This window comes from Cavia porcellus, unplaced genomic scaffold (genome assembly GCF_034190915.1).
Source record: "Cavia porcellus strain 051 isolate PalLab524CR breed Dunkin Hartley unplaced genomic scaffold, mCavPor4.1 scaffold_13, whole genome shotgun sequence".
NCBI classification, from domain to species: Eukaryota; Metazoa; Chordata; class Mammalia; order Rodentia; family Caviidae; genus Cavia; species Cavia porcellus.
This window is the reverse complement of record NW_026947496.1, coordinates 15736853-15763465: the sequence shown is the minus strand read 5'-3', so window position 1 is coordinate 15763465 and position 26613 is coordinate 15736853. Positions and strand designations below refer to the sequence as shown.

Genomic DNA, 26613 nt, shown 5'->3' with positions numbered 1-26613 from the left:
CTACCTGTAACTCACCTCCTGTTGAATCAAGAGATTTACAGTCTTTTCTGTCACCAGGAGTCCTAAGCTAAATATGAAGGAGTCCAACATCTGAATTTTTCCTGAAAGCATAATTTGAAAAGCTCAAGTGTACACCCTGAAGAGTGTGGGAATGACCTCTAAACTGCCGTGTGATGCCCAGTCTACAAGCCATGGGAGCACTCAACAATTCAGAACAATGTAGTTTGGGGAAAGGACACATTACAGCCTGCTGCAAGTTACGGAAGCCCCCAGGTGCCAACAGACTGTGTTACATAAAGCCCACCGCGGAGAACTGCAGTCCTGCACACACTGTGACATATTGCCTAGAGCAAAGCTACTTTTCTGTCCAGACTGAGCGATGTACCAATTACAGCTCTTGCAGTTTCCTGCCATCTCTTGCTAGTTCTATGTGCTTTCTACATTGTATTACATAAAAACAAAAATTATATGTATAAGGTTGTGCACTAACAAAGCAAGAATATTTAAGTAAAATATTGGTTTTTAGTAATACAATCATAGCAACTTCAGCAGCTATTTATATGTCAGTAAACAGGGCTAGGCAATGCTATTTTATGCCTACTAAATAAACTTTTTGTTGTTTTATAGGCATATGTTAAGATATGAAATAATAGGGGTAGTATATACTACAAAAATCTCATAAGGTCATAATGTAGCTTTGATGGTCCAAATACATAACTTTAGTATGCAAATTAACACAAACTGTATACTTTTTTTTTAAGAGCAGAATGTATTTGAGAGAAAAAAGCTTCTGTCTGAGAGAGACACAGAAAGGGCCCCAAGTGGGTTGTCCTGTATACTTCCTAATCCCCATGTAAGTCATGATATTGCAAGAAGGCAAACTAGAAAGTAAAAATGTAAAGGACTTATTTTTGGTGCCAGGAATGGAACTCATGACCTCGCACTTGCTAGGCAGATGCTTACGCCGCTGAGCTAAGCTCCCAGCCCCAAGTCTTCTCTTTTTAATCTAGACAAGCCAACAGGGCTGGGTAATCTCTGGAAATAGAAATGTGGCTAGAGTCTGTTGTCACCAATCATGATCATCATCATCTAACAGAATTGAATGGTACAAGACTCAAGGTGCTTGTGCATTCTGTTAACTGACACACACCATTTTAGGTCCTTATTTTAAGGGTAGAAGCTAACAGCATATGGCCCTATGAAAGAACTGAGAAACCTGGTTAATCGAGACACTGCAAAAAAGTGACTCTTCAAAATGTTTACTCAAGAACCTTTACAATTTAAGAAGCATCTGATTCATCTCAAAATTCAAAATATGTGAATTATACGTAATAAATAATTGTGCAAGAAAATGCAATAGTCTAAGGTGAAAATAGGTACAGAAGAAAAAGAAATGTGTAAAAAGTAACTAAAGCCATTTTAGGCATTTCATTGTGATGGACTAGTACATGGGATTAGTTACAAAGACTAGAAATATGTGGAAAGCCAAACTTGGAAAAGTGAAGCAGCCCAGAGATTAGTATCAGCTGGAAGCCACCTTAGTTAGCCCTTTCCCTACTGTCTAGGGCAGAGGGTCAGAGGAAAGAAGAGCTATTGCCAGACCCATGGAATCTTATTTGCCCCTCCTATCTCCGGTTTCTCACCTGGATAAACCTAGCAGGGTTCCAGTTGGCAAAAAAAAAACACCTAAGAAAAACAGTACTCTACAACACCAAGCAGAGACAGAAAGCAAGATGTAGATCTAAGAGCAGGCAGGTCACCATCACCTACTAGTTTCAAGAAAAAGGATGGGTCTTGGTTACTTTTCTCTCGTTGCTCCATTACCCAAAATTAAGGAAGGAAAGGTTTATTTAGCTCACAGTCTGTGAAGGTTTAATTCCACAATCAGCTGGCTCCAAGACAGGGTGGCAAGGCACAGGGGCCGCACTTCAAGGCAGCAAAGGACAGCAAAAGCAGGCAGAGCGACAGGAAGGAAGAGCCAGACTCTTTTCTGCCTTCTATTGTATCAGGCTACCACCTCCCCCCAGGGCAGGGGTAGCCCTCACACCATTTCTCTGCACTCTGGCACAGGCTCAGGGTGCTTACAAAGGGAGGACCCTGGCTCCCTGCTGAGGCTGCTTACTTAAACTTCTAAACTTCTCAAATGGATGCCATCTATCAGCTGTCACAGGAAGGGGTCACAGAACTGAAGTCTGCAATGAGAGAAGAACTGCAGTATTACCTTCCAAAAAGGAAGCTCAAGAATCTCTGTCAAAACTCAAAACTAAGCAAAACAAAGATGCACAGGAAGGCCAAAGGCAAAGACTCAACCTAGAAAGGGACAAAGAGCAGCTGCCAGGACTCCCCAGGCCACCTCCGCACCAGCCTTCCCTGCTCCGCCTCTGCTAGGGAGCCCTGGCCCTCTGTCCACACCCGACTCACCCCAGTCCGGAATCTGAACTGACTCAAAACATGATTTCATTTCAAAACGCAAACAAATTTCTCTTTCAAAAAAAGAATATCGATCCAGTAAAAATGGGCCAAGACCCCGAACAGACACTCCTCAGAAGTATAAGTAGAAAATAAAATATAAGAAAAACTACTAATGTTTTTAACCATCAAGAAAATATAAATCAAAACTACATTTGAGATTTCCTCTCCCCCAATTCAGAATGACTATAAAAAATAAAAACAAATAACAAAATGCTGGTGTGGATATGAAGAAAAAAATACTTATACTGTTGATGGGAATGTAAGTGAGTACAGCTATCCCTAAAAATAGAACTACCACAAGACCCAGCTATCACACTCTGTGTGTGTGTGCATGTGCACACACACATCTGAAGGAAATGAAGTCAACAAATGAGAGATGTCTGTATGCCCAACCTTAGCGACATCTTACTTCTGAAAATTTACCACCGTAGCAACAGCAGCAAGAAACCCTGTGGTAGACATTAAAACACAGAAAGGACTTCAGCTCAGAGTCAATATTCATTCACACTACACTGACTTGACAGAAGTAGAGAAGAACACTCAGAGACCACTTTCACACACCTGCAGGGTAAAGCACACGGACTCAACAACCAGACAGATCTCACACTTTCCAGATTTACGGAGAAAGGAAGTCACTGTCTCTGACTTGGTATATCCCATGTCAAGTCCCACTAAAGACAGACAGACAGGCCACAGAGAAAACACATACCAAGATCCAGTTAGAATTAAACTCAACAATGCACAATAGACAGACAGCCCAGGGAATGTGAACAAGAGAAAAAAAGCTGTACCCCTTAATATTTAAATTAATATTTAACTAATATTTAAAAATAAGGCAATATGACACTCGAAAATACTGCCACAGTGACTGATACCAGTGAGACCAAAATGGGAGAAATACCAAAGAATTCAGAAGAATGATCATAAAAATGATCGACAAACTCAACTAAATGAAATGGGATAATTTTAATAGAAATAGATTCTGAAAAATATTGAAAATGAAAAGTTCAACAAGCCAAATAAATTCAGTGGAAAGTGTAATCAGCAAGTTTGATCAAGCAGAAAACTCAGTGTCAAGACTTGACTCTTAGTTTATTTCTAAGAAGTTATAAAAACATCCAAGACCTCAGAGCCAGGATTTAAGAGTTTTTGGAATATAAGAGGGGTATGAGACACAGACTAAAGGCACAGAAAGTTTATTCAGTGAAATAGAAATTTCCCAAATTGAACATCCAGGTACCGGAGATTTTAGAACATAAAAAGGCCTAACCAGAAAAAAAAAAAAACCTCCCATGCTAGAAACTAGAAAACAACAAACAACAACATCAACAAAACACAAATATATGGAGATCAAATGATAAACTTTTGAACAATTAATAGGTCATTGAAGAAACCAGGGGGTATTTAAAAATTTCTACAAACAAATGACAACGGGAATACAACCTGTGAAGGCATTCCCCCAAGAGGCAATTTTATAACTAGAAGGGCCACATGAAAAAATCCAAGTGCTCTCAAATACATTACCTAATGACACATCTGAAGGTTTTAGAAAAACAAAATCCAAAACCAGTATAGGAAGTGACCAAAAGTAGAAATAAAATGGAGACTTTAAAGGATACAAAGGATCCATGAATCAAAGAGAAGATAAACAAGATTGATAAACCCAAACTAATCAGAAAAAGAGGAAAGAGATTAAAAAGGCGACACTACAACACTGTTATGGTTTGCGTCTGGATGTCCCCCAAAGCCTCCTGAGGTCACAGATGGAGTTTTTCCAAGGTGACTGGATCTGGAACGTGTGACTGGAATTGATTCACCGTGTGGTGCTCGGATCCAGGGCACTAGGATTCCCGCCCTAAGTAGCCTGAATAAAATATAAGGTATTAGAAAGAGCTATGGTAGTCCCTTGATTTTTAAAATATTTATTTATTTATTTAGCTACCTTCTGCCCACCATAACTGTTTCTCTGTGATGCTCCTCTGCCACGCCACCCTGCCTAGAAGCCAGCCAATTACGGACTGAAACCTCTACAAATTGTGAGCTAAATAAACCTGTCCTCCTTTAGCTCTGGATGTTGGATATTTTGTCTCAGCAATGAGAAAAGTAAGTTGAGTAGAGATTCACGCATGTGGAGAACTTCTAAACAGTTTATGAGAATAAATTCTATTTCTATTCTATTCTATTTCTATTACATCTTAGCATGATGTAATGAACAAATATTCTGAAGAGACACTGATACCCAGTGCTAATTCTGTAGCATTATGATATAAAATCTAGCAATACTACTATTCTCTGTTCAGTGATATTAGTCTATTTTCTTTTCAACATACGTCAAAATATGGACAACTATTTGGAAGAGAATGAGAGACATTATGGCAGCCATTGTGGACTCCCCTATTGTCTGGTTTTGAAGACCTAAAATGCCTTCAGCATCCTGCTCTGATCAGTTTAGTACTATAATGTTCAGTAGGTAGTCACTGTGTGTGAAGATATGGATAATTATTTGGGAAAAAAAAAGAGACAATATGATAGACAGTGAAGATCTCCAGTGGTCTTGTTTTGAAATCTGTTTCTTAAGTTATTTTCTTATGATCTATTCTGTTCTGTCATCTTTAATTTTACCCTCTTTAAAATAAAAAAATTAAAAATATGGATAACTGCATGTATGTTTAAATGTATAGGATTGTTAATCACATTACTAAGTTTTTATTGGATAGTTGAACAGAACTGTTTGCAGTCTCATTGTTTGAATGTCCACTTTGTATGCTTCACTTTTGTAACTTGAACAACTATTTGTAAGAGGACAATATGTAATTATCAACTAGTGATTTCTTACTGTTTATTTTTCTTTGAAATGATGTATTATTTCTACCCTTTTTATTTTTATTCTTTAAATAGAATTTTTTAAAAAATCAAAAAAAAGTGAAAAGTCGAGTATATAACACTGAAATCCAGAGAACTATTAGAACTATTTCGAAAACATTCCAATAATTTGGATAATCTAGAAGAAATAAATTTCTAGATGCATACAAGAATTGAAACAAGAGCTATTAAAAAATAAAACTAAATAATAATAAATAATGCTGTTGAAGGAGAAATTAAAAGTCTCCCAATAAAGAAAAGCTAAAACTGGACAGATTTACTGGTGAATTTTACCAGACCCTGAAATAATACTAACACTCTTCAAACCATTTCACAAAATAGAAAAAAGACATGCATCCAAATTCATTCTACAAAACCAGTATGACTCTGTTACCAAAATTTGATATAGATTCCACAAAGAAAATTGCAGGCTAATAGCTCTGATGCACATACCTGCAAATGTCAATAAAATTCTCACAAACAATGCAACAAAGCATTAAAAAGATTATAACTCATGACCAAGCTGGTTTCATTCCAGAGATCCAAGAACAGTTCAAATCAGCAAATATAACATTCCATAAATGGCACCAAGGCTAAGAAAAAAAAATCACATGATTTCAACAGTTGCAGAAAAAGTCTTTGATGAAAACAGTTATATTTTTTATTATACTGAGGTCAGATCCTTCTATACATGACAAACCCACAGCCAACATCATACTGAATGGAGAAAACTTGAAAGCATTTCTTCTAAATACTGGGAATAACATAAGGGTGTTCACTTTCCCTACTCCTGCATGGATAGTACTTGAAATTATAACCAGAGAAATTAGGTGAAAAATAAAAGTTGCAAATGGGAAATAAAGATGGTAGGCTTCTCATTTGCAGATGAAATGATCCTTTCCTTAGAAGATCCTAAGAACTTCACTAGGAGACTTTTAGATTAGTAAATGGCTAGATGAAAAAAAATCAAAATTTAAAAATCAATGCCTTTTCTATACATCAACAATGGACACACTGAGAAAATAATTTCATTCACAATAGCTTCAAACATAAATATCTAGGAACAAGCCTAACCAAAGTGAAAGACCTCTACAATGAAAATTATAGTATTCAAGAGAGGAATCAAAGATGCTGGAAGACAAACCACCCATGTGCATGGGTCAGCAGACTCTGTTAAAATGGCCATATTACCTCAAGTGTTTGCTGACTCAACATAGCAGTGATGTTCCCTCATCTTCTGATACTTACCTTTAGTACTACTGCTGGAAATAATCTAATAAGAAAGAAAAAGTACAAAGCATATTCTTTAAAAACAACATAAGCTACATCATTAGTGCATAAACAATTGTATCCTCTAATAATTCAAGTGTTTAAATCTTTAAATCCAGAAGAATCAGAGAAAGCCTGTTTGAGTTTCAATCAACTCATTAAAAAAGAACGCATGCATCAAATGAATAGCAATACACATTTGTATCAAAATAAATTATCTCTCATTTTTGTATCACATTGGTTATACACACATATATATTCATGATTATTTTACATAATATTCTTAACACAGAGTCTTTTAAAAGAACTCACATCTCAACAAAAAGTCAAAAAAAATAAAGTCCAACCTTATAAATTTGAGATTTCTTATAGATTTGAGGTTTCTGCCCATGACAGCTGACCTGCTCTGCAGACCACCCCACCGGCCTTACCAGTGCAGAGTCCAGGAAGTCCTCCAGGAGGTCCGCCAATGCTGTGTCTGAGGCAAGGGTGTCAGTGCTCAGAAAACCTGTGGTCCTTTCAAACCAGGAAGCCATGTACAGAAAAGAAGAAACACTGGTACAATCAGCTAGGACTGAATATCGACTGCCTCTCCAACAGTTTCATGGGACAATTTTCTTACCGCAGCTAAACAATCCTGAAGGCCTTTCCCCCCGCTGCATAGTATTTCAGCTAGGCCCAGCTGTGAGGCCTCTTAGCCAGAGAAGGCCTCAGAATGGAGCCCACTTCCAGAGCTGCCCTCGGTTCTCAGATACCAGCGAGAGAGAGGGTTCGGCAGGACTGGTACCAGAAAGCCACCTGAAGCAGCTGGCCAGCGAAGTTTCGTGTTTTCCATTTGTTACACTGGGGATAAAGCCCTGGGTGTTCACGCTGAGCTGCATCCCCAGGTGTGTGTGGGGTTTTTTTTTTATTTATTTTGTTTTTAATTATAAGACAAGGTCTAAGATTCCCAGGCTGGCTCCAGCTCGAGTGCCTCCTGCCTCAGCCTGGTTTTATAGGTGCTGATATTTCATGTGTGTGCTGCCACATCTGATTCTAGTGAGGGACGTTTAAAAGATAAACAACGCCAATACAGAGGGGAAATCGTGCAGATCTAAGAAGGTGTAGAACACAAATAGCATGGGCCATGGACACAAGCGGTCTCCAGGTAGCCATGGTTACAGTAAAGACGCCTGGCCCAGGCTTTCTTCTGCCAAAAGCTACCACCTCAGAGGTGTTTAGGATTTACATATCTAACTTCACATTAAATTTTTAAGAGGGATTCAACTTAAAATACACTTCTATAACCCCTTCTAAAATATACTTAATAAAGCAAAGACCATCTTTGCTGACACTGGTCATTTTTACAAAGAAAAATGTATATGCATTTTAAAGAGAAAGAAAAGTCCTGTATGCACATCAATTTGACTGAAGTCAGTAACGTGGGAAGTACTCTTAAGCCTAAAGGGGGAAACCAGATTGGGGTACAATCCCATTCATATCCCCAACATCAGCTTAAGTTCCAAAGCACTCCCAGGTCACCTTGCCCCATTTCAAAAACTATGGAGCTGATTACCTTTTCCCTGCCTCCCGGTATCTGCCTGGGTTAGTGCACCAAGGAGGTAAGTGAACTAAATGCAAAAATCAACACAGAACCTTTTGGGTCCCCTGCAAAAACTTTTAGTGCTCTAGAATTGAGTTTGGACAAGGCTGGCCTTGATTTTCTCTCCCCTAAAGTGTCAGACCTCCAATTAGTAGAAGTTTAGGAGACAAAACAGATCAAGATCTCGCTGGCCCAAACTGGTCTTGATAAATTTCAGGTGCTAAAGCCTGACACTAAAGACTTCATAATTATCCGGTCAGCCCTCCTCACCAGCAAACACACCATCACAGAGCTACAAAAGCCTCCCCAGGGAGGTTTGCTTGGCAAGAGATTTTGTAAATGCTGCATGCTCCCAGATGCCATTAATAAAGACCCTTATAAATGTTGCCTCATGGTTCATTTTAGAAAGCAAAAATATAAAAGGTCCGGTGGTTTAGCTCAGCAGCATAAGCACCTGCCTGGGAAGCTCGAGGTCATAAATTCAATCCCTGGCACCAAAAAAATAAAAATAAACAGTGAAAATAATCTAGAGAGTGACTTTCACCAAAAAGATGTTAATTTTTTTTTCAAATCTATCCAGCATTTAGAAAGCGAGACTAGTGTTACAGAGGCAAAAGTTTTAAAGAGTTTCTAGGTTTCACTTTGTGATACTACTGAAGTAACAGGACTGTTTATCCTCTCTTTCCTGATAATTTGCTGATCATTAAAAACATGCTGCTGCTTGTCAAGGAGAGGGGTAGTGCCTGCCTTAATCCTGCATTCTCAGGGTGCTTTTCCTGGCCTACACTTAGGAAACATGCATTCAATTTAATACCCGATTGGAAAGCAACAGCAAGAATGGATCCAGCTGCAAATCCACCCAGTCCACAGTGGTGTGGTTTGGTTTTGACGTCGTGGGGACCCAACTCAGAGCCTGGAGCGCCGCTAGGCAAGTGCTCTGCTGCCCCCACCAGCTTCTCCCATTAAGTTACCCAAAAGTCATAAAATGAAAGTGTGATACTTATCTTTGGGATCAGCCCCTGCTGAATTAGCAAGGGCTCCTCTTTTCCGAGGTCATCTTTGAAGAATCGCTGGATACATTTCAACAACAGCGAAACATGCTGAAATTCATTTTTATCCAGTTCCTAGATGATCAGACCACACACTAAATTAAATCCCTCACAAATAATTATACATTGCCTTTCAGTCACTTTAGTTCTCCCAAAAAACCCCAACTCACTTGCCTGATTTACTGATCTGTCAAGATGATGCAGTAGGAGATGATCATATTTTTGAGGAAATTGGCTTTCTTTCTGTTGAAGATACTCTTGTATCTCCTGAAATCTTTTACCATGGAAGGCACCAGTAATAAGCGACTGAAGCTGCAGAAGTGATGGTTGTAAATTACTTTTCCCCCAAGAATACTTCTTTTACAATATTTCTAATAAATATGGTCATCAGTAGTAGGTCAGTGGGAAATAACAGGGTAAAAACTGTCAACAATCACTTAAATGACTGAGGTTTCTGTTGGCTTCAGACTGTTCTCAGAATTCAGTTGCTGGACCAGTGGCAACCCTGGTGTCACCCTGGGGTCTGGGGGAGCCCTGTGGTTCATCCCGAAGCCTGCTACAGCTCGGGGACCACCATCGTAAGAAAAACTGCGCTCGAATTAGATGTAAATATGTGAAGATACTCTGCAATTCTGCAAATTCTAAAACATTAAGAAAATTCAAGCCTATGATCACTGACATACATGATAATAGATGGCTAATTGCATGCAACAAAAAATTGACTGGAATGAAAAAAAAACTATTTGAAAGAAATGCATTTTAGCTTCTAAAAATTTTATATTATTCTGAAAAGGAAATTTTGTTTGGCCACACCAATGATTACAGGTCTAAGTAAACTAATGAGAAAAACAAAAAACCCACCACTTTTACCCAGCCTCCTTTAGCATGGTCTATAATACAACCACAAGAAGCAAAGCAATCATCATTTGAAGAAATGATCATCCCAAGTAAACAAACTCTGGTGGCGATTATAATAGAAGAAAGACTTTGGATAAACTATGTTCAGATTGAGAGTTTTCAATTTTAAAAAGGGAGGGGAGGTTCTTTTCCAACCCAGTCATGAGTTTACGCCTTGTCTTTGTGACATAATTCTCAAACATTACTGTAGGGTTTTTTTTTTTTTCTTTTTCTTCTTTTTAACAGGGGAAAGCGCAAACGCAGTCCCCCACTACCACAAGTTTCCCACACTTGAGGAAATCGCAGGGGTCAGCACATCCGGGGTGCAATGGATGAGCCTCGCCCTGGGAAAACCACCTTCGTGATCATGGTATCTCCCGGCTGGGTCAGTACACCGTCGGATTTATATACAAGTTCAATGATCAAACTCCCACAACCACAAGAGCACCATCTGGAACATTTAATGGTGAATGATCATACATTTTCTTCCAGAAAGCTTTCTGACCCTCGGTTCGGGTTTCCCAACACATAATGAAAGCCATGTTAAATAACGTCACCCCTTGCCTTGGTTGCACTCCAACAATTGAAAATTATAATTCTCACAAAATATATTTAAAAATCTCTTCTAAGTAGGGTTCAGGCGCAATCCTGCCCCCTCTGAACTTAACCAACATCTTTAAATCCCTATCTTTGACTCTTTGCGTTGTTGTTCAGGGATCGAACCCATAACCTCACACAGGCATGCGCTCGCACCGCGGAGCTAACTCCCCAGCCCGACAGCACCGGCTCCATTTATAAATAGGAAAACCAGGGTGAACACCAACGACCAAAATCTAGCCCTGCTTTCCTCCCTCGGCGGAACAGTGGGTGAATGCGAGCTCAATGCTGGCAGCACCCAGGCCCCGAGCTGGCTGAGAGCCGCCCCGCAGCTAACCGAAAAGCGGGGCGTTTGGGGACGCGGACCTGGCCGGGGAGGCGAGGCCACGCGCCCTGCGAGCCGCACGCAGGAAGCGCGAGCTGGAAGGGGAGCAGCCGGGACCCCCGCGTCCCAAGCGACACCGCCCCGGAGCGCGTGCACGGGCGAGCGCGGGGCTTTGCTGCAAAAGCCGCGCAAACACCGCGGGGCCCCGGAGGCTGGCTCCACCGAGAGCCCGCGGGGGGCGCCCTTCCCGGCTGCCCGGGTCCCGGTGCCCTCGGTCCCTGCCGGGTGACGCGGGGCCCCGCGCTCGCTCACCTGCTGCATCCCAGGGCCCGGGCTGCGCTCCATCTGCCCGCAATCGCGGCCGGCTGGGCCGAGGCCCCGGGCGCAGGTGGCGCAGGGCTTTGAAGCCTAAAAGTGCTCATCGAGGGAACCTGCGCCGGAAGCGCTCCCGCCTCCGAGCCGAGGGCGGCCCGGGCCCGGCCAGCTGCGCGCGGGGCGGGACCTCGGGACCCCGGGACCTCGGGACCCCGGGACCCCGGGGGCGCCGCGCCGAGCTCGGCTCGCACCTGGAGTTCCAAATCCGCTCCTGATACTGTAAGAAGAGGCGTTTCCCGTCCCTCTGCTTTTTGTTTTTTTTTTTAAGTACTTCGGCCAAAGGGAGCATTTTCCGTACATGTGCTTTGCAGCTACGTTGTCTCGGATAGGTGATCCATGTGGACACGACACAAAAATTTTCCATCAACATAAACAAAATGCTCCCTCAAATCCAGACGTATAAAATGTGACTGGTACCATGCCTGCAAGCCGTGTTTCACGCTGTGACAGTTACACGGGAGACAAGTTAATAGGAACAGCAGAACAGCTGTTAGGAAACCCGAGCGCTCTGAGCCCTGCGCTCCGGCGCCCGCACTGCAGTGTTTAGGGCCTCAGGCTTCGTGCCCATTTCCGGTTAAAATACAACACTTTCCTTCATTTACCTGTTTAATTCACACCTAGCAAATGCAAAGTTTATTCCTTTTGTTGGAACAGACTCTTACGGTATTAAAGTAGTAATCGAGGCAGGGACAGATGTGAATTAAAAATATTTTAGGACAAAATATTTTAGGAATCAAAGGAAATATTAGGGCAGAAAAGAAACACAAAATTAAAAGCAATCATCGAAATACCACTTAACTGCACTTTATTTTAGATACAAAAATTCTTTAAAATAAAAAATTTGTTAGAAAACTTTATAATGCATTATTTTTAGATGGCAAGTGGGATCCATCCTTCCAAATTGTGGTGGGAATGTACTTGAAACTTCAGGAGACATTAAGAACTACAAAACAGACAATAATGCTATTTATTTATTTACTTATCTAGTGTATCTTCACTTTGGTGAGCTCCTCTTACCAACATGTTCTACCCCGGGAATATATGCTCTAATTATTCAAACACTAAATAGGGTGGTAGCTTCAGGACATTTTTGACACCAGAATCCATTCAGAAATTAATTTAACTGCTGAACATGGTGGTGCACACCTGTAACCCCAGCACTCGGGAGGCTGAGGCAGGAGGATGACTTCCAGTTCAAGGCCACCCTTGGCTACATAGTGAGTTCAAGGCCAGCCTGAACCACATAGCAAGACCCTGTCTCAATAAAAAAGAAAAAGAGAAAGAAAATTAATTAGACTGTAATATTAAAAATTACTTTCGTTTATATTTTTGAAGGGCCTCTCTAGGAACATGTCAAAGCACAGAAGCAAGAAATAATCTAACGGTGTGAAAATAATTCTATACATTCTTTGAGATAATGCTGAATGGCTATTTTCGAAGTTATTTTTTAAAATATTTGAATGTAAAGACCTCTTAAGCTACTACACTTAACGAAGCATCCATCTACTTAACATGGTGGATATTTTAAGTTTAAAAGGCAAAACACACACACACACACACACACACACACACACACACACACACCCCAAGTGAGAACCTGGAGCTGCCAGAGCTTTCCACACCCTATTAGTAAAATGAAAGCGTGCGTGATGAGGGTTTTATTTTACCTTCCTTGGGGAGGAGGAGTCCAGCGTAAAGCCAGAGGAGAACGGGCCGAGCTAGCGCTGACTTCCCTGTATCTCTGCGGAAGAAGGCTCTGTTTACGAAGCCAGCCTTACCGTGCTGGTTGCAGACCGAGCGGGAACTAAATTCCAGCAGCCCCGGGGTGACTAAAGAGCGACTCGAGGGACTTCCACCGACTTCCTCTATTGGGCGCCCCCAGCTGCCTGAGTCACCCTAAAAGAGGTGGATGCTCCGCACCAGGTTCCGTCCTAGCGGTGGGAGCCCGCGGCGTCATCGCCCGGCTTTTCTCCAGTTCCAAAACTGTCAGGGGGTAAATATGACTGGTCGTGATGTTCCCACGACAGTCTCAATAAAGATGTTTTAAAAGATATATGCTCATGCGGGTGGCGGTTGAGTGCTCAAGCAGGGAAGGCAGAAATGGTCTAGGGTTCCCCGATTTTCCGTTCCAGCACTGCAGACTAAGCCCATCGCCTGCGCACTGAGCTACTCACCCAGCTCAACCTTGCGATCTTCCTGCCTCAGCCTCCCACAGTACTGGCATTACTGCGCGAGTGCGCCTGGACCCGCAGAACACGGGACCCTCGTGCCCCTCCCAAAGAGCGGACCGCGGAGCTGGGGACAGGCACAAGGGCAGCCGGAACCAGGCGACTGGTTTGCCCTAAACGAGGAGGCGTAGGCGCGCGTGCGGAGACCTGGGCACACGGCCGGCGGCGGACCCACGTGCGGTCCCCACGCACGCCTACAGGCTTTATTAGAAAACCTCGGCTCCCAACGCCTGGAACAAGCTGTGACCAAACCACAAAGGCCGGTGGGGAGGTGGATTCGAATTTAAATGAAAAATTCCAACCCGCCACCTACCGTCTTGCCTTGGGTTTCCGCGCACCCGGGAGTGGGGCTCCCCCCGCCCCCGCGACTCTCCCCTCCCCGCCCCCCTCCTGGCTCTGTCGCTGGGGCGTGGGCGGGGCCGCGGGGACCGCGTTCTATAACCAGGAGGCGGGCGGTGGACTCGGTTCAGCACCGCGCCCCAGGACTGGGCCCAGCTGGTCCAGCACCGCTGTCTCTGGATTTCTAATCTCTGACTCTGTGTCTCTGTCTCTGTCTCCTTCTCCCTCTCTCTCGCTTTCTCTCTCCATCCCATTTCTTCACAAAAAGGAAAACAAGCCACCTAGTCAGTCACCTTGCACACCTCTTCCTTTCTGGTCTTTCAGGATCGCGGGCAGAGGGTGACCGAGGCGGCGCAGATGCCAGCCGAGGCCTCGCAGGACGCGGAGCGCGGCTGTCCCCGCGGGATGGCGCTCAGCTGGGACATCAACGACCCGCAGATGCCCCAGGTGAGTGGAAACGAGCTCGGAGGACGCACGCGCGCAGATTCTTGCGGAGTCTCTGGGCGCACGCACATTTCTGAGGGCCGTGAAACGGGCAGGGCGCCCCCGGGCAGGGCGCCCCCGGGCAGGGCTGGGCTCGCAGAGGCGTGCGCTCCAGGCGATTCCGCGGTGCATCTCTGGACACACCGGGGAACGGCGGGCAGGAGCGTCAGACTCCTGCCTCCAGAGTACCGTGAGGTCCGGACGCCTCTCCCTTCGCTTTCCCCTAATTTAAGAAAAAAAATCAAATGTTTCTTCGTTGCCTACCTAATTAAAATCCAAGAAGCGGCCAGGGGGAAACTTCGCCAAACGCAAAGAGTACTGTTTCTTATGCAGTGCAACTGCGAGGCGGGACTGCAAATGCAGGAGACCCCAGGGAGAGCAGATCCCGGACTCGGGCGATCTGTTCAGCAGGATTCTGCCTGCATGGCGCGGGCTCCACGGTCCTGTTAGGGAAGCCACCTGCTCAAAGCTCATTTCTCTAATGTCACGGAAGTCACTCCCCCATACACACCTTTTAGGGTGAATTTGTTTTGTTTTGTCTTGGTTTGGTTTGATTTGGGTTTGAAGGTTCCAAGTGCAGGAAACGAAGTAAACAGTTATCCTTGGTCATAGTTTTTCAAAATGAAAACTAAAATGTGCTTGAAAGTCCCAGGTGTAGCCGCGACTATGCTTTTCATCTATTCGTTGAAGGTGTCAGCCTTCCAGCAAAATGGGGACCATAAGAGGGGAAACGGGTGAGGGGGACCAGGTTGGGGCGGGGAGCTTAGGAGCCACTCAGCCTCTGCCATGAGCAGAGGAATGTGGATCATGAGCGCCCTGTGTGGTCTCTCCTACAGCCAGAGCTTTCTTTGATACACCCTGCAGTAGGTGGGTGTCACTTGCAGGTTTTAAAGTCTGCCCGTGTAAACCCTGCTAGGAAACAATCTAATGCTGCCTTTTAGCTAAGAAAAGCTCAGCCCTCAAGCGGATTCTAGGTGTCCTGATAAATGTGCACTGCTCTTCCTGGGAGAATGGTTGTTAATCAGGGAGTATATGGAACATCTCAAAACTGACAATTTTATATATATCTTATATATATGTGTGTGTGTGTGTGTGTGTGTGTGTGTGTGTGTGTGTGTGTATAAAATCTGTGGAAATAGCATTCCAGTCCTGCTCTGGCTGAGAGAAAAAGTGAAACTGGCCACATGACCTTGAGAGTACTTGAAATTGCCTTGGTCTCAGGCTACTGACCTATCATCAAGTGCTGAAGTCAGATAAGGATCTCAGTGGCAGGTCCAGATAGACTGTCTCCTCTGTGTCTCTCTGTCTCTGTCTCTTTCTGTCTCTTTCTCTCTCTCTGACATACACAGCCAATATACTACTGCTAATGAAACCCAATGTTTGATTAAAAAGACAGTGTTTGTGGCTTCGTCTCCGGTCGCCCTGTCTCAGGAGCTGGAGGTACAAGACACGGGGGCCCAGTCCATGATCTTAGGGAGGAGAACTAAACAATTCCCCTTCCTGGAAAACTGTTCATTTGTCATTAAGATCCATAAGTTGAAATGTTCACATTTAAACAAAGATGTTCATTTGAAAATAAACTTACAGTTACACATCATATAGGATAATCCATCATCATATATATTTCACTTGTGACTTACCTTAAATCAATGTGTTGGTTTATGTCATTGTAATATTTCAAAGAAAGCTTATTCCTATTAGTAACAATGGTGATTTAAATTAGCCTTGTGATTTGGGAAATAAAATCACTCCTGAAATGTTATTACTGTTAGGATAGAAGATCTATCAATGTACACAAGTCTGAATTGTCCAAACAAGAATGCTTTGGTTTCACAAATCTTTGATCTAATTTTCCTGGGGGAAGGCAGGGGAAGAGTTATTACAAGTGGCTTCTGTTGTGATACCACTCTTCTGGCTCTTTATCATAACTGCCAAGCCAATAGATCTGGCTGCCAGAATTTCCCTTTAATTCACAGCTATGCCGCTGTAGAGGGTCATCTATCTAGCCTCTGCTTCCTTGTGAAGATTACAGGTATTGTATAATATGGCTTTGTGAGCTACCCTGTCTCTGTCCCAAACGCTCAATTCGGCACTGCAGGGCAAAAGTATCCATTAGAAGACCCAATGTGGCCAGTCCCAACCAACTTAATAAATTCTATCATTTGAATGCTGTGTAAGTTTCATGGGTTACAAAAGATTTCTTTCGATTTTTCTTCCAACTATTTAAAAATGTAAAAAGCATTCTTCTGGAGGCCATACAACAAAAAGAAGTGGGTTGGATTTAGTCAATTGTTGCTAGTTTATTAGCCGTTACCTTGAAGAATACACTACAGGGTAATTTTATTTTGAATTTATATACAAACAAAAGATTGTTGCAGTATACATAATGCATAAAACAAAAACCATCGAATATGAGTATTAAAGTAATGCTTGGTATTTTAGCTCTTTACCCTGGTACCTTAACTTGGAGAATGTGCTCAATATTTAATCACAACACACAGAGGAATAACGAAGTGATAAGGAGCACCGTTCAGGAGTTAGACTTCCAGGGCTGACATCCGGAGCCAGGGCTTGCTAGCTGTGTGAGGTCAGGCAGTCAATTGGCTTCTCCGGCCTCACTTCCTATTCTAAAGCAGACAGCATAACTAACCTGTTGCTCACACCTGGTGTGCAGGCCAGACGAACCCATGCACGTGCAGGTTCAAGCAATAAGTCCTACATCAACAGTCACCGTGGATCAGAAGGGCAGAGCACGTGGGGTGACCCTGTCCTCCCCCTCTTCCCAGGCGCCCACCCACTTTGACCCCTTCCGGGAGTGGCCCGATGGCTACGTGCGTTTCATCTACAGCAGCGCCGAGAAGAAGGCGCAGCGCCACTTGAGCGGCTGGGCCATGCGCAACACCAACAACCACAACGGCCATATCCTCAAGAAGTCGTGCCTGGGCGTGGTGGTGTGCACCCGAGCCTGCGCCCTGCCCGACGGCTCGCGCCTGCAGCTGCGCCCGGCCATCTGCGACAAGGCGAGGCTCAAGCAGCAGAGTGCGTGTGGCCCTGGTGGGTGGGTGGGGTGGCCTGCGTGATGACCCCGTCCCTGCGTGCGTGGTCACGGATATCTCTGCCTCCGGGCTTTGCAGAGAAGGTTTGCCCCAACTGTCAGTCTGCTCTGGAGCTGATTCCTTGCCGAGGGCACAGCGGATACCCGGTCACCAATTTCTGGCGCCTTGATGGCAGCGCAATATTTTTTCAGGTAGGAAAGGGGACGCTACCGCCTGGGGTGGGTATTTTCATCGTACCATTGAGCTGACCCACCTGCCATCGGCTTTGGGACCCCTGGTTTAAACTAAATACAGCTGGGCATGGCGACGCATGCCTGTAATCTCAACACTAAGGAGGCTGAGGCAGGAGGATCATTGCAAGTACAAGAACAGCCTGGGCTACAAAGTGAGCTCAAGGCCAGCCTGAAACGCATAGAGAGAACCTGTCTCAAAAAGACAAAAATAACAAAAATTTAAAAAAAATAACAACTATGACTAAAACGTGGTGGAGAACACTGGGGACATGCTAGATCCCCACAAAGTAATGGGTCGAGTCATAATTTATTTAACAGTTTATTACAGATCATCTTTTAAGATGTTTATTATTAATGGTGTCTTATTTTTGAGAATTTTTTCTATCATTTTGCAAAAAAAAAAAAAAAAAAACAAAGAAAACATCTTAGGTCTTGGGAAAGGCATGATGGAGTTTTAACTGGCTTCTGACATAGCCAGCTTCCTTTAGAGGGACAAAGAGACAATGCATTCTTCATGAACACAGGCCAAGGGAGTTCATGACCACCCCAGACCAGAGAGTAAGTCAGAGACGGAAGCTAGAAGAAGTGCCCTCAAGAGACAGATGGCCTCTCTCTATCACTCTCAGAAAAAGAGAACTCGAGAACCCGAGGTAAGGGGGCTGGCGTGGCATGGACATGGCATGGTTTTCATTCCACAAGATACACTTGTCATTAATAGAAATATGAAATGGTTGAAATACAACATTTATAAATATTATCTTTCGGAGCATAGCAGCACACGCCTGTAATCCCAGCACTTGGGAGGCTGAAGCAGGAGGATTGCCACAAGTTTGAGGCCGGCCTGGGCTATATGAGTTCAGGGGAAGCCTGATCTAGACAGCAAGATCCTGTCTCAAAAAAATTATCTCATAAAGGTTTCATCTCATGTGAAAATTATATACTTTTAGAAAATTAAGTCAACATTTGGATAGAGTTTGATCTCTTCTTTAAATAAAGCAGACAACCTTTCCAGGTGATGACATAGTTAGGTTGTGTTGAAATGGATGTGATTATTTAGCTAATTAAGAAAGAAATACACTAGAGCACCCTCATCCTGAGGGGTTATGTTCAATCCCCACCCCGTGAACACCTGAAACTGTAAGTGGTACCAAACCTTGTATGTATCATGTTTTTCCTATATATTCATCCCTCTGGAAAAGTTTAACTTATAAATTAGGCACAGCAAGAGATTATCAACAATAACTAATAATAAAACCTCTCCTGCAAATGTACTGTAAGTAGTTACTTAGAAAGACAATTGTTTATTTCTGGAATTTTCCATTTCATATTGTTGGACTTTGTTGACCACGGAAAATTGAAACCTCAAAAAGCACAACTGTGGATCAGGGGTCATTACTGTATGTCAGTGTGACAAACCTATGATGCATATGCCCGCTGTGGCACACTGTCATGAGCCATCTGTTGGCACATGAGCCAAATCACTCCAGCAGCTGAGCACTGGATAACAGTTCGTTTTTCCTAAACAAAAATCTCAGTATTCAGGTTCAGTTGTGGTATTGGCATCTTGCAATAAATTAATGGGTTTTGGTTACAGTGTGGGCACTCAGTTTCTAGAAGGTCTATCTTCCCTGATATCTGTGCACACTGACAGTGAGCAAAGGGACTATCCCTAAAAGGATCCTCTTCATTTGTGTCAGGCAGCTTTCCGTTACTGTGAGAAAATACCTGAGATAACCAACTCAGAAAATGAAAGGTTTTTGTGGTTCAGTTTTAGAGGTTTCAGTCCACGGCTGTCGTAAGGCAGCACATCAGAGAGGAGTGCAGGGTAGAGGAAGCTGCTCATCTCATTGTCAGAAGCAAAAGAGAGAAGAAAGAGCCTGGGTTCCAATATGGCTCCAAGGCCACACCCCCATGACCTAAAACTCCCACTAGGACCCACCTCTTTCTCTACCACTTCCAAATAAACGCCACTGGGGACCAAGCCTCCAACACCGGGGCCTTTGGGGGACATTCTAGATCCAAACTGCAGCAATATTTCTATACCAGAACAGATGACATTTCTTTGGGCATCTTGATCCAGTGTTGCTTTTCCACCAGAGCATGGCTGGCAGGCAGTGTTAGTGTGAGCGTGACCAACTCTGACCTTGTTGAGCACCTGCATGTGCGGACGCTACCCTAAAACATCCAGACAGCTAATGGTCGCAGCAACCCGTTGGTCATGGGAGCTCTGTGATGCTATCGTGGCACTGAAGTCCATATTTAAAACAAGTTATCTGAGGTCCAGATAGAGTAAGTTACTTGCTCCTTTAGTAAAGGACAGAGTCGGGATTTGAAAGCAGCTCTGTGGAGCGTCTAAGCCAGGTCCTCTGTATTTGTACCATGTTTTAGGTAGGAGAGAATCCAGACAGCAGTGGACAGTTCAACGACACTTCTCTCCTGGGGAATCCAGAACTGTTTGATGTAATTCCTGACAGCAGCTTCTCTAGTCCAGGGCAGACTTGCCCTTCCTTCCCGGACGCGGACGTTTACACGGCTCCCTGTGATCTGGCCACCCTTCAAGGAGACATCACATCCCCCTTCCAGAAATATCCAAACCCAAGAATATATTTGCCCAGGCCACCTTGCAGCTATGACTTGGCAGGCCCTGGATTCACAAACCCAAGCCCGTTTTCCGCGCTCTGTAATGATTCCACCAGCATCCCAAATGACACAGACTGGGTTCATCTGAACACACTGCAATATAACATCAATTCCTACAGCAGCTATGAGAGCAGCTTTGATTTCACCAGTAAACCATGTGGCTGGAAACCAGGCCTTGGAAATCCGGGCCTTGAGGAGAGGCTTGACCATGGACAGTTCCAGGCTGTGGCCAGGTGTCCTTATTACAACCCTGAGCTTCCCTGCAGGTACCTCGTGACACCCTCCACAGGTGGCCCAGCCCTGCAGACAGTGATCACCACCACCACTAAAGTATCCTACCAGGCCTACCAACACCCGGCGCTGAAACACAGTGCCAAGGTGCAGGAGCTCAGCAGCCTGTCCAGCTGCAGCTACGCTTCTGAAAACCCGTCCGTGTCCATCTGTCCAGAAGCTGTGAACCCACCCTCTGCAGTGTCCAGGTCAGCCTCTCCCATGGGGAGGATGAGTTTGAAAATTCCGGAGTATTGGGCCAACAGACCCCCTGTGGCTTTTCCTCGGGAGGCAGCTGCCTGCAGGACAGACGGAGCAGACTCCTGGGATGTGTGTCTGTCTGGCCTGGGTCTGTGATCAGTTTCCCTGACAAAGCAGGTCTGCTCTTTGTTTATGGCAATGAGGACTCTTGAACCATATTTCCAGTGGCCCCAGGAAATGCAAAGTAGCTGGGTTGAGATAGTCAGTTCATGGGCAGGACAGTAGTAAAAATATTTTTTTTTTTCTTTTTATCGGTACCGGGGATCGAACTCACGACCACCTGCTTACAAGGCAGGTGCTTATGCCGCTGAGCTAAATCCCCAGCCCGTAAAAATATTTTTTGACAGAGGAAATTATCAGCTGGAAATGGTTGATAGCTTTGAGAAATCTGGCTCCACATTTTGAAACCAGCTACAGTAGAAAAAAGTAGGTGTGAGCTCCCAAATCAACAAATAAACCAACTGAGATCAGGAAGGGTAGAAACATTGGCCTACCTTTGCTTGGCCTTTGTGCTGCAGGAGAAATGAAGGGTCCTGGTTCTCGTTCTATGGCTTTCCCGTTGGGACTCACACAGCCCATAGAGGCTTGTTAAAGAGCGTCAGGAAGAAATGACTTCAATTTTATGCCTAGGGTCATTTCATAATATTTTTGTTTAGCATCTAGAACCTGTTAACATGACCTCTGATAGTAGTTTTGATCATTTTGTCTCCAAAGTATATCATAAAAAAACTTCGGTAATAGTAAAGTACAATTACTTTTAAAAGAATTATAGTTTTATTAATTAGCTGAATTTGTTTCCTGCACTGGGGGTTGAACTCATGGTCGTTACACTGAGGTATATCCTCAGCCCTTTCTATTTTGAGACAAGCTCTCTCTAAAATGCCAAGATGGGACTACAACTTCCAGTCCTCCGCCTGAGCTTCCCAAAGGGCTGGGATCACAGGCATGGGATCCACAAACATGATGGCCTTCACAGCAGAGGCTGCCTAGTAATGATGCATACTGACTGGGTTGTTACTGTACTAATATTTTTTGTGATTAGGCTTTAAAAATTAAAATTGAGATATTGTGTTCAAAGGCTATATAACTTTATTCCTCCTTGTTGCTCTTAAGTATAATTGATAATGTTCAACTTAATGTAATAAAGACATTTTAAAGTATTGTAACTGATGCTTGAATTATTTTACCATGAGAATAGGAAGAGATATTATCCATATTCTAAACTGGAAAACTTATCATTAAATATTAATGCTTATTAACTAGGTTAACAGCTTTATTTTGAAAAGATCTGTTATTCTCCACTGTCATCATAAAAACTTGTCAGTCATTGGAATGGGGCTTAGGCTTGTGGCTCGGGGGAAAAGAACTGCCTAGCATGTTCTGTATTCAATTCTCAGCACTTTCATTCTTTCATTCTTTCTTTCCTTTTTTTTGTACCAGGCAGGTGCTGTGCTGCTGAGCTGTATCCCTGGCCTTGAGCTATATCCCCAGCCAGCACTCCAAAAAGAAAATTATGTACACAAATATATTTTTGTAGTGCTCCCAATACTTAGTGAAATACTCAGTTGAATTGTGATAATAAACTACATAAGAAATAAATTGTTGAGGGTGGAAGGGAGAGGAGTATCACTCTCAAATTCATATGCAGTGTCCAATTTGAATAACCGAATTGCAGTAAGTTGGATGCCATTCAAAAATCACTGCACATTTTGTATAGGTTGCCAGTGTCACAAAGCCATAATATCATAAAGTCACAAATGCATGCGGAACTTAGCAGAGGATTAAGCAAGAGCCAGGACTGATTGCCTAGCTGACTTTTCTCAAAAGAAATAATGCCCAGTAACTAACGGACTCCATTTTCTTCAGACTTCCATTGTCCAAGCTCACAGTTTATAATAACATTCAACTTTATACACCACTTCCCATGTGCCGACTCTGGTCCAAGTCCTAGAATTAGATTAGTTTAAGCTCACCGTGTACCCTGAGCTAGCTGAGAGAGATAAAATGACTCAGGAGGTGGAAGACCTGGGATTGAATCCAGGTTCTTCAGTCATGTTCTTATCCCACAGGTTGTATCGGCTTTAATGACTCACTTATCAATGAAGTTCCACGCAAGTGTCGGAACTGGCATGAAGTAGTGAGATCCACAGCACCTAAGTGTGTGTATGCAGGGTGGGTAGAAAGAGCTTGAGAGGAAGAGAGATCAGCAGACACGGGCTGGAAGCCCAAGGCAACACTTCCCAAAGTGTGGGGCGACAGACCCGGGTGGATAGTGGGAGTCTAGACCACACATTATTATGCATTTGTTTTAAGGTAGAGTAGGGGAGTAAAAGTAGCACATCGGATCTATTTCTGTCTAAAGGGAAAGAGTATATTGTCAAGGCTATTTAAGCAAACATCTCAAGCAAATATCAGAACAGGTGTTTAAGGAAATGACGACAATCGAGAAGGTGGTTTGAGAGCTACTGAAGACTAAGACACACTGGCCCAGGGCAAGGGAGGAGGGCCAGAGGGGACCAGCTCAGCTGGAAAAGAGTAAATGAAAGTGACAAGCAACTGTAATCACGAAGGCAGCAGGGAGAAAGCCCGGGTGTGAGCTGGTACCTGAAAACTGACCTGCAGCCACACTCGGGAGCCAGGCTGTGGGGGACCTACCTGTCAGGACAGAGGGGAGGAGAGAGGAAGCATCTCAGCCACAGGGTGCTCTGAGAAGGCAGTGTGCAGGGCACAGATGTCATGCAGCACAGAGCGGTCCTTGCAAACTGGACCAACCGAGGAAGGTGCTGAGAGGCTGAGGCTTTATGGCTCCAGAGCACTGATGCGTGAAGAAGTGAAGAGCTTCGTGGCACATGAGTGACAAGGGAAACTCACGGGGCCTGGTGCATTAGTGATCATAGTCGTTCTCAATTGGTTACTCAAATGGTTACTGATTACTCACAATAACTATTTATGTACTAATTAGCTTTCAAATATGCCAGGCATGAGGCTGCTAGGGCTGGTGATCTATTTTGTTCTGATTGGCTCATCAATGGGAAAGAGCCGTGTCTGAAGCTGAACCTGTGAGCTCCTGAGCTGAACCTGTGAGCTCCTGAGCTGCTGGGAGCACTGGAGGAGGAGGGGAGGAGGGGAGGAGGGGAGGAGGGGAGGTCAGGAGATTCCCCAGGGAGACAGGACCCAGCCCATGCCCGGGGACTCTAATCACAGACGAGCCCTCTTCCCTCCTGAATAGTCACAGTCTCAAAAAAGCCTATGTTTTGCAGAAGAACCTCAAAGCATTGGGCTGGACCTTGGATGAGTAGCTTCCATCACTACAGGCAGAATTCACAACTGACAAAAGGGTTTAAAACATGGGCTCCCATGTCCTCCCAACATGGTTCTCCCTTTCCCTGGGGGAGCCTTAACCATCCCAGTGTCCAGAATGCTCCTTGGACCACTTAAGTCAGAGTCTCTGCAGGTGAGATGCAGCCGTCAGAATAGTTGAAAGCTTTTCTAGAAGATTCCAGTGCATAACCAACGCTAGGGAACCTGCCAGACTAGGACTGGAAACTTCAGGAGAGTGAGCAGTCCCAGCTAGAAGGAACCAAGTCATCTATTTTACAAATTTAAAATTGAGCTTTAAAAACAGCAACTTTAAAGAATATAGCTGGGCTCCTGTATTTCTGGGTTCTGCATCCTTTCTGCCTGTCCTGAACAGATACAGACTTTTTCCTAGACTTGATCTTAACCAAATGACTGAATGGCAGTTAGACATTTTTCTTGCTGTTACTCCTTAACCATTTCAATAGAACCATTATTTATATAGCATTGATACCTCAGTGGGTATCAAGAGCCAACCAGAAATGATTTAAGGTTACAGGAGGCTGTGGATATGTTGTATTCAGATACTGGGCCATTTTATAAAAGAGACTTGAGCACCTGTGGGTGGATGGTCCTGAAATAAATCTTCCAAAGATACCAGGGGATGACAGTATCACTCCACTTACAAACAAAATCATCAGCTATTTCGCCTAATCATTCATTTAACAAATATTAATTATTTGTTGGATGCTACTGCGAAGTCTTGATGAAGACAGAATTGTGTCCATCAGACCTGTCCACACGGAACCCATTGGTGATGACGACAAAAGGCATCTCCTTCAGAAGTGACCGGTCTCTATGAGGTGGACTGGGAGAGGCTGAAACCCGGGGACCGTGCACATGCTCTGTGGGTGATGTAATGTTGGCTCAATATGAATGAAATCTACATTCTCGGTTAAAAACTGCACGGGAAGCTTCAGATTTCTTCCTGGGAAACTTGCCTGGGTGCTAGGGCTGTCAGGGATATCAATAAAAACACAGGTGGCTCAGGCAAATTTGAGTTTCAGATAAACAATGAACCGTTTTTGAGTATAAGTATATCCCGAATATTGAATGGCCAGAACATAAGTCATTTACCATTTATCTGAAGTTCAAAGGTGACTGGGTATCTCATATTGTCATGGTACTCCGCTTAGGGGAATATAATGATTTAATGTTATTCTTAGCCAAAATTTGATAAATGATGTTTGGTAACCTAACATGCTGAAAGTGTGTTTCTGTAAAAACAATCTGCTTGTTTGTTGTAAATTTATGGGGAAATAATTATTTTAACTGTATGCGTTATTTAGGGGAAATATATTTTATCACCCTTTGAAGTACAGAGGTTAGACTAAAGAGCTAGAAGTCGTCCTTTGCCATTTCAGTGTACAAACCACTCTGGATAAACAACCTAAATTCCTACCACTAACATTTCCCCCTATTTATCATCTCTCTGTTCCTCTTGGCCTTAAGCAGAAGAGTGAGTGTCCTCAGGACGCTGCCGCAGTAATGGATTCCATCAGCCCATTAGGGTGGGCTCGCCCAGCCTCTTTCAGACAGCTGAGCTACACACATCGCGCCGCACTTTGCAGCCCTCCTGGCAGACCTTCGGCAGCACATGTGAGGCATTGAGAGCAGTGATCGTGGGGAGCAGAGAGGAGGGGACGCATCTTTCCAACTTCAGCCACCTGTGGCTCTCCTGAGAGCTGTTCCAGGGAGGCTCTGCTGAGTAAAAACACCACCCATCTGCTATGGAAGAAAACAGACATGCTCTTTTCAAGTGCTTCTTAAGGGAAAGGTTTTAAAAATCCCACTTGAAAAAAAAAAAAAAAAAAAAAACCTTTGCCAGGAGATGGTCTATTAGGCTGCAGTACAATCTCAGTTTCCATAAAACACCTGAATTCCTTCTCTACCACCCTGAGCACTATGCTTTTAAAGACCCTTTCTTGTTATTGCTATTGCTATTGCTACAAATCCCCGTCACACAAATGCACCCAGAATTGAGGTGCCTGAGCAGATGGGCTTCTAAGTTCAGATGCCAAGCAGCCCCTGGGCTTCCAAGCTAAGCCAACCTGTATCCACTCAGGGTTGCTGTCTTTGTTGCAAGAGTACCTCTGTTTTCTTGGAACTCTAACAGAAGCTTTGAGAATACAGGTACAATTTTATGTTTTGGTTCAGTTATTTAAGAGAAAGTCTAAGACCACTTTAGAGGGACCTGAGAAAAGATGACTTGAGAACGAAAGTCAGGATGTAGTCAATGGAACACGTCTATTAGTTCAGCATTATGCACTTGGTATAGGAGCACAGAAAAGTGTAAAGCTTAAGTAACTTGTTCAAGT

General features: G+C 43.8%; 2 protein-coding genes, 1 long non-coding RNA gene and 1 pseudogene across 4 annotated transcripts in view; 1 reads left to right on the top strand and 3 right to left on the bottom strand.

Moving 5' to 3' along the window:
- Sycp2l (synaptonemal complex protein 2 like) overlaps positions 1 to 11398 on the bottom strand; it is a 71994-nt gene extending 60596 nt beyond the window's left edge. The window contains exons 1-6 of the mRNA XM_063259712.1: positions 11066 to 11398; positions 9409 to 9591; positions 9190 to 9309; positions 7035 to 7139; positions 6583 to 6607; positions 16 to 101 (exon numbers count right to left, since the gene is read on the bottom strand). Coding sequence (XP_063115782.1) covers positions 16 to 101; positions 6583 to 6607; positions 7035 to 7139; positions 9190 to 9309; positions 9409 to 9591; positions 11066 to 11398 — 852 coding nt within the window. The remainder of the gene's footprint in view (positions 1 to 15; positions 102 to 6582; positions 6608 to 7034; positions 7140 to 9189; positions 9310 to 9408; positions 9592 to 11065) is intronic.
- LOC111756500 (U1 spliceosomal RNA) lies at positions 10375 to 10524 on the bottom strand (annotated as a pseudogene).
- Positions 11399 to 12239: 841 nt separating the features above from the next.
- LOC134478494 (uncharacterized) lies at positions 12240 to 14447 on the bottom strand. Of its 2 annotated transcripts, none has more exons than XR_010051136.1 (3): positions 14289 to 14447; positions 13096 to 13169; positions 12240 to 12682 (listed from the first exon to the last, which is right to left on the bottom strand). It is a non-coding gene; the product is annotated as an uncharacterized LOC134478494 (long non-coding RNA). The 2 variants fall into 2 exon arrangements; XR_010051135.1 differs by lacking the exon at positions 14289 to 14447 and adding an exon at positions 13603 to 13891.
- Positions 14253 to 22065, top strand: Gcm2 (glial cells missing transcription factor 2). The gene is made up of 5 exons (XM_005003297.3): positions 14253 to 14442; positions 17265 to 17517; positions 17613 to 17725; positions 18292 to 18417; positions 20156 to 22065. The coding sequence occupies exons 1-5, from the start codon at positions 14353 to 14355 to the stop codon at positions 21032 to 21034; spliced, it is 1461 nt and encodes a 486-aa protein (XP_005003354.2). The 5' UTR covers positions 14253 to 14352; the 3' UTR covers positions 21035 to 22065.
- Positions 22066 to 26613: the final 4548 nt, after the last annotated feature.

Excerpts from the sequence above, each read along its gene's own strand:
- Gcm2 (XM_005003297.3), top strand. The coding sequence starts at position 14,353 with ATGCCAGCCGAGGCCTCGCAGGACGCGGAGCGCGGCTGTCCCCGCGGG. Across the intron at positions 17,518-17,612 it reads GGCGAGGCTCAAGCAGCAGA|AGAAGGTTTGCCCCAACTGT; the intron begins GTGCGTGTGGCC and ends CGGGCTTTGCAG. Across the intron at positions 17,726-18,291 it reads GCAGCGCAATATTTTTTCAG|GCCAAGGGAGTTCATGACCA; the intron begins GTAGGAAAGGGG and ends TCATGAACACAG.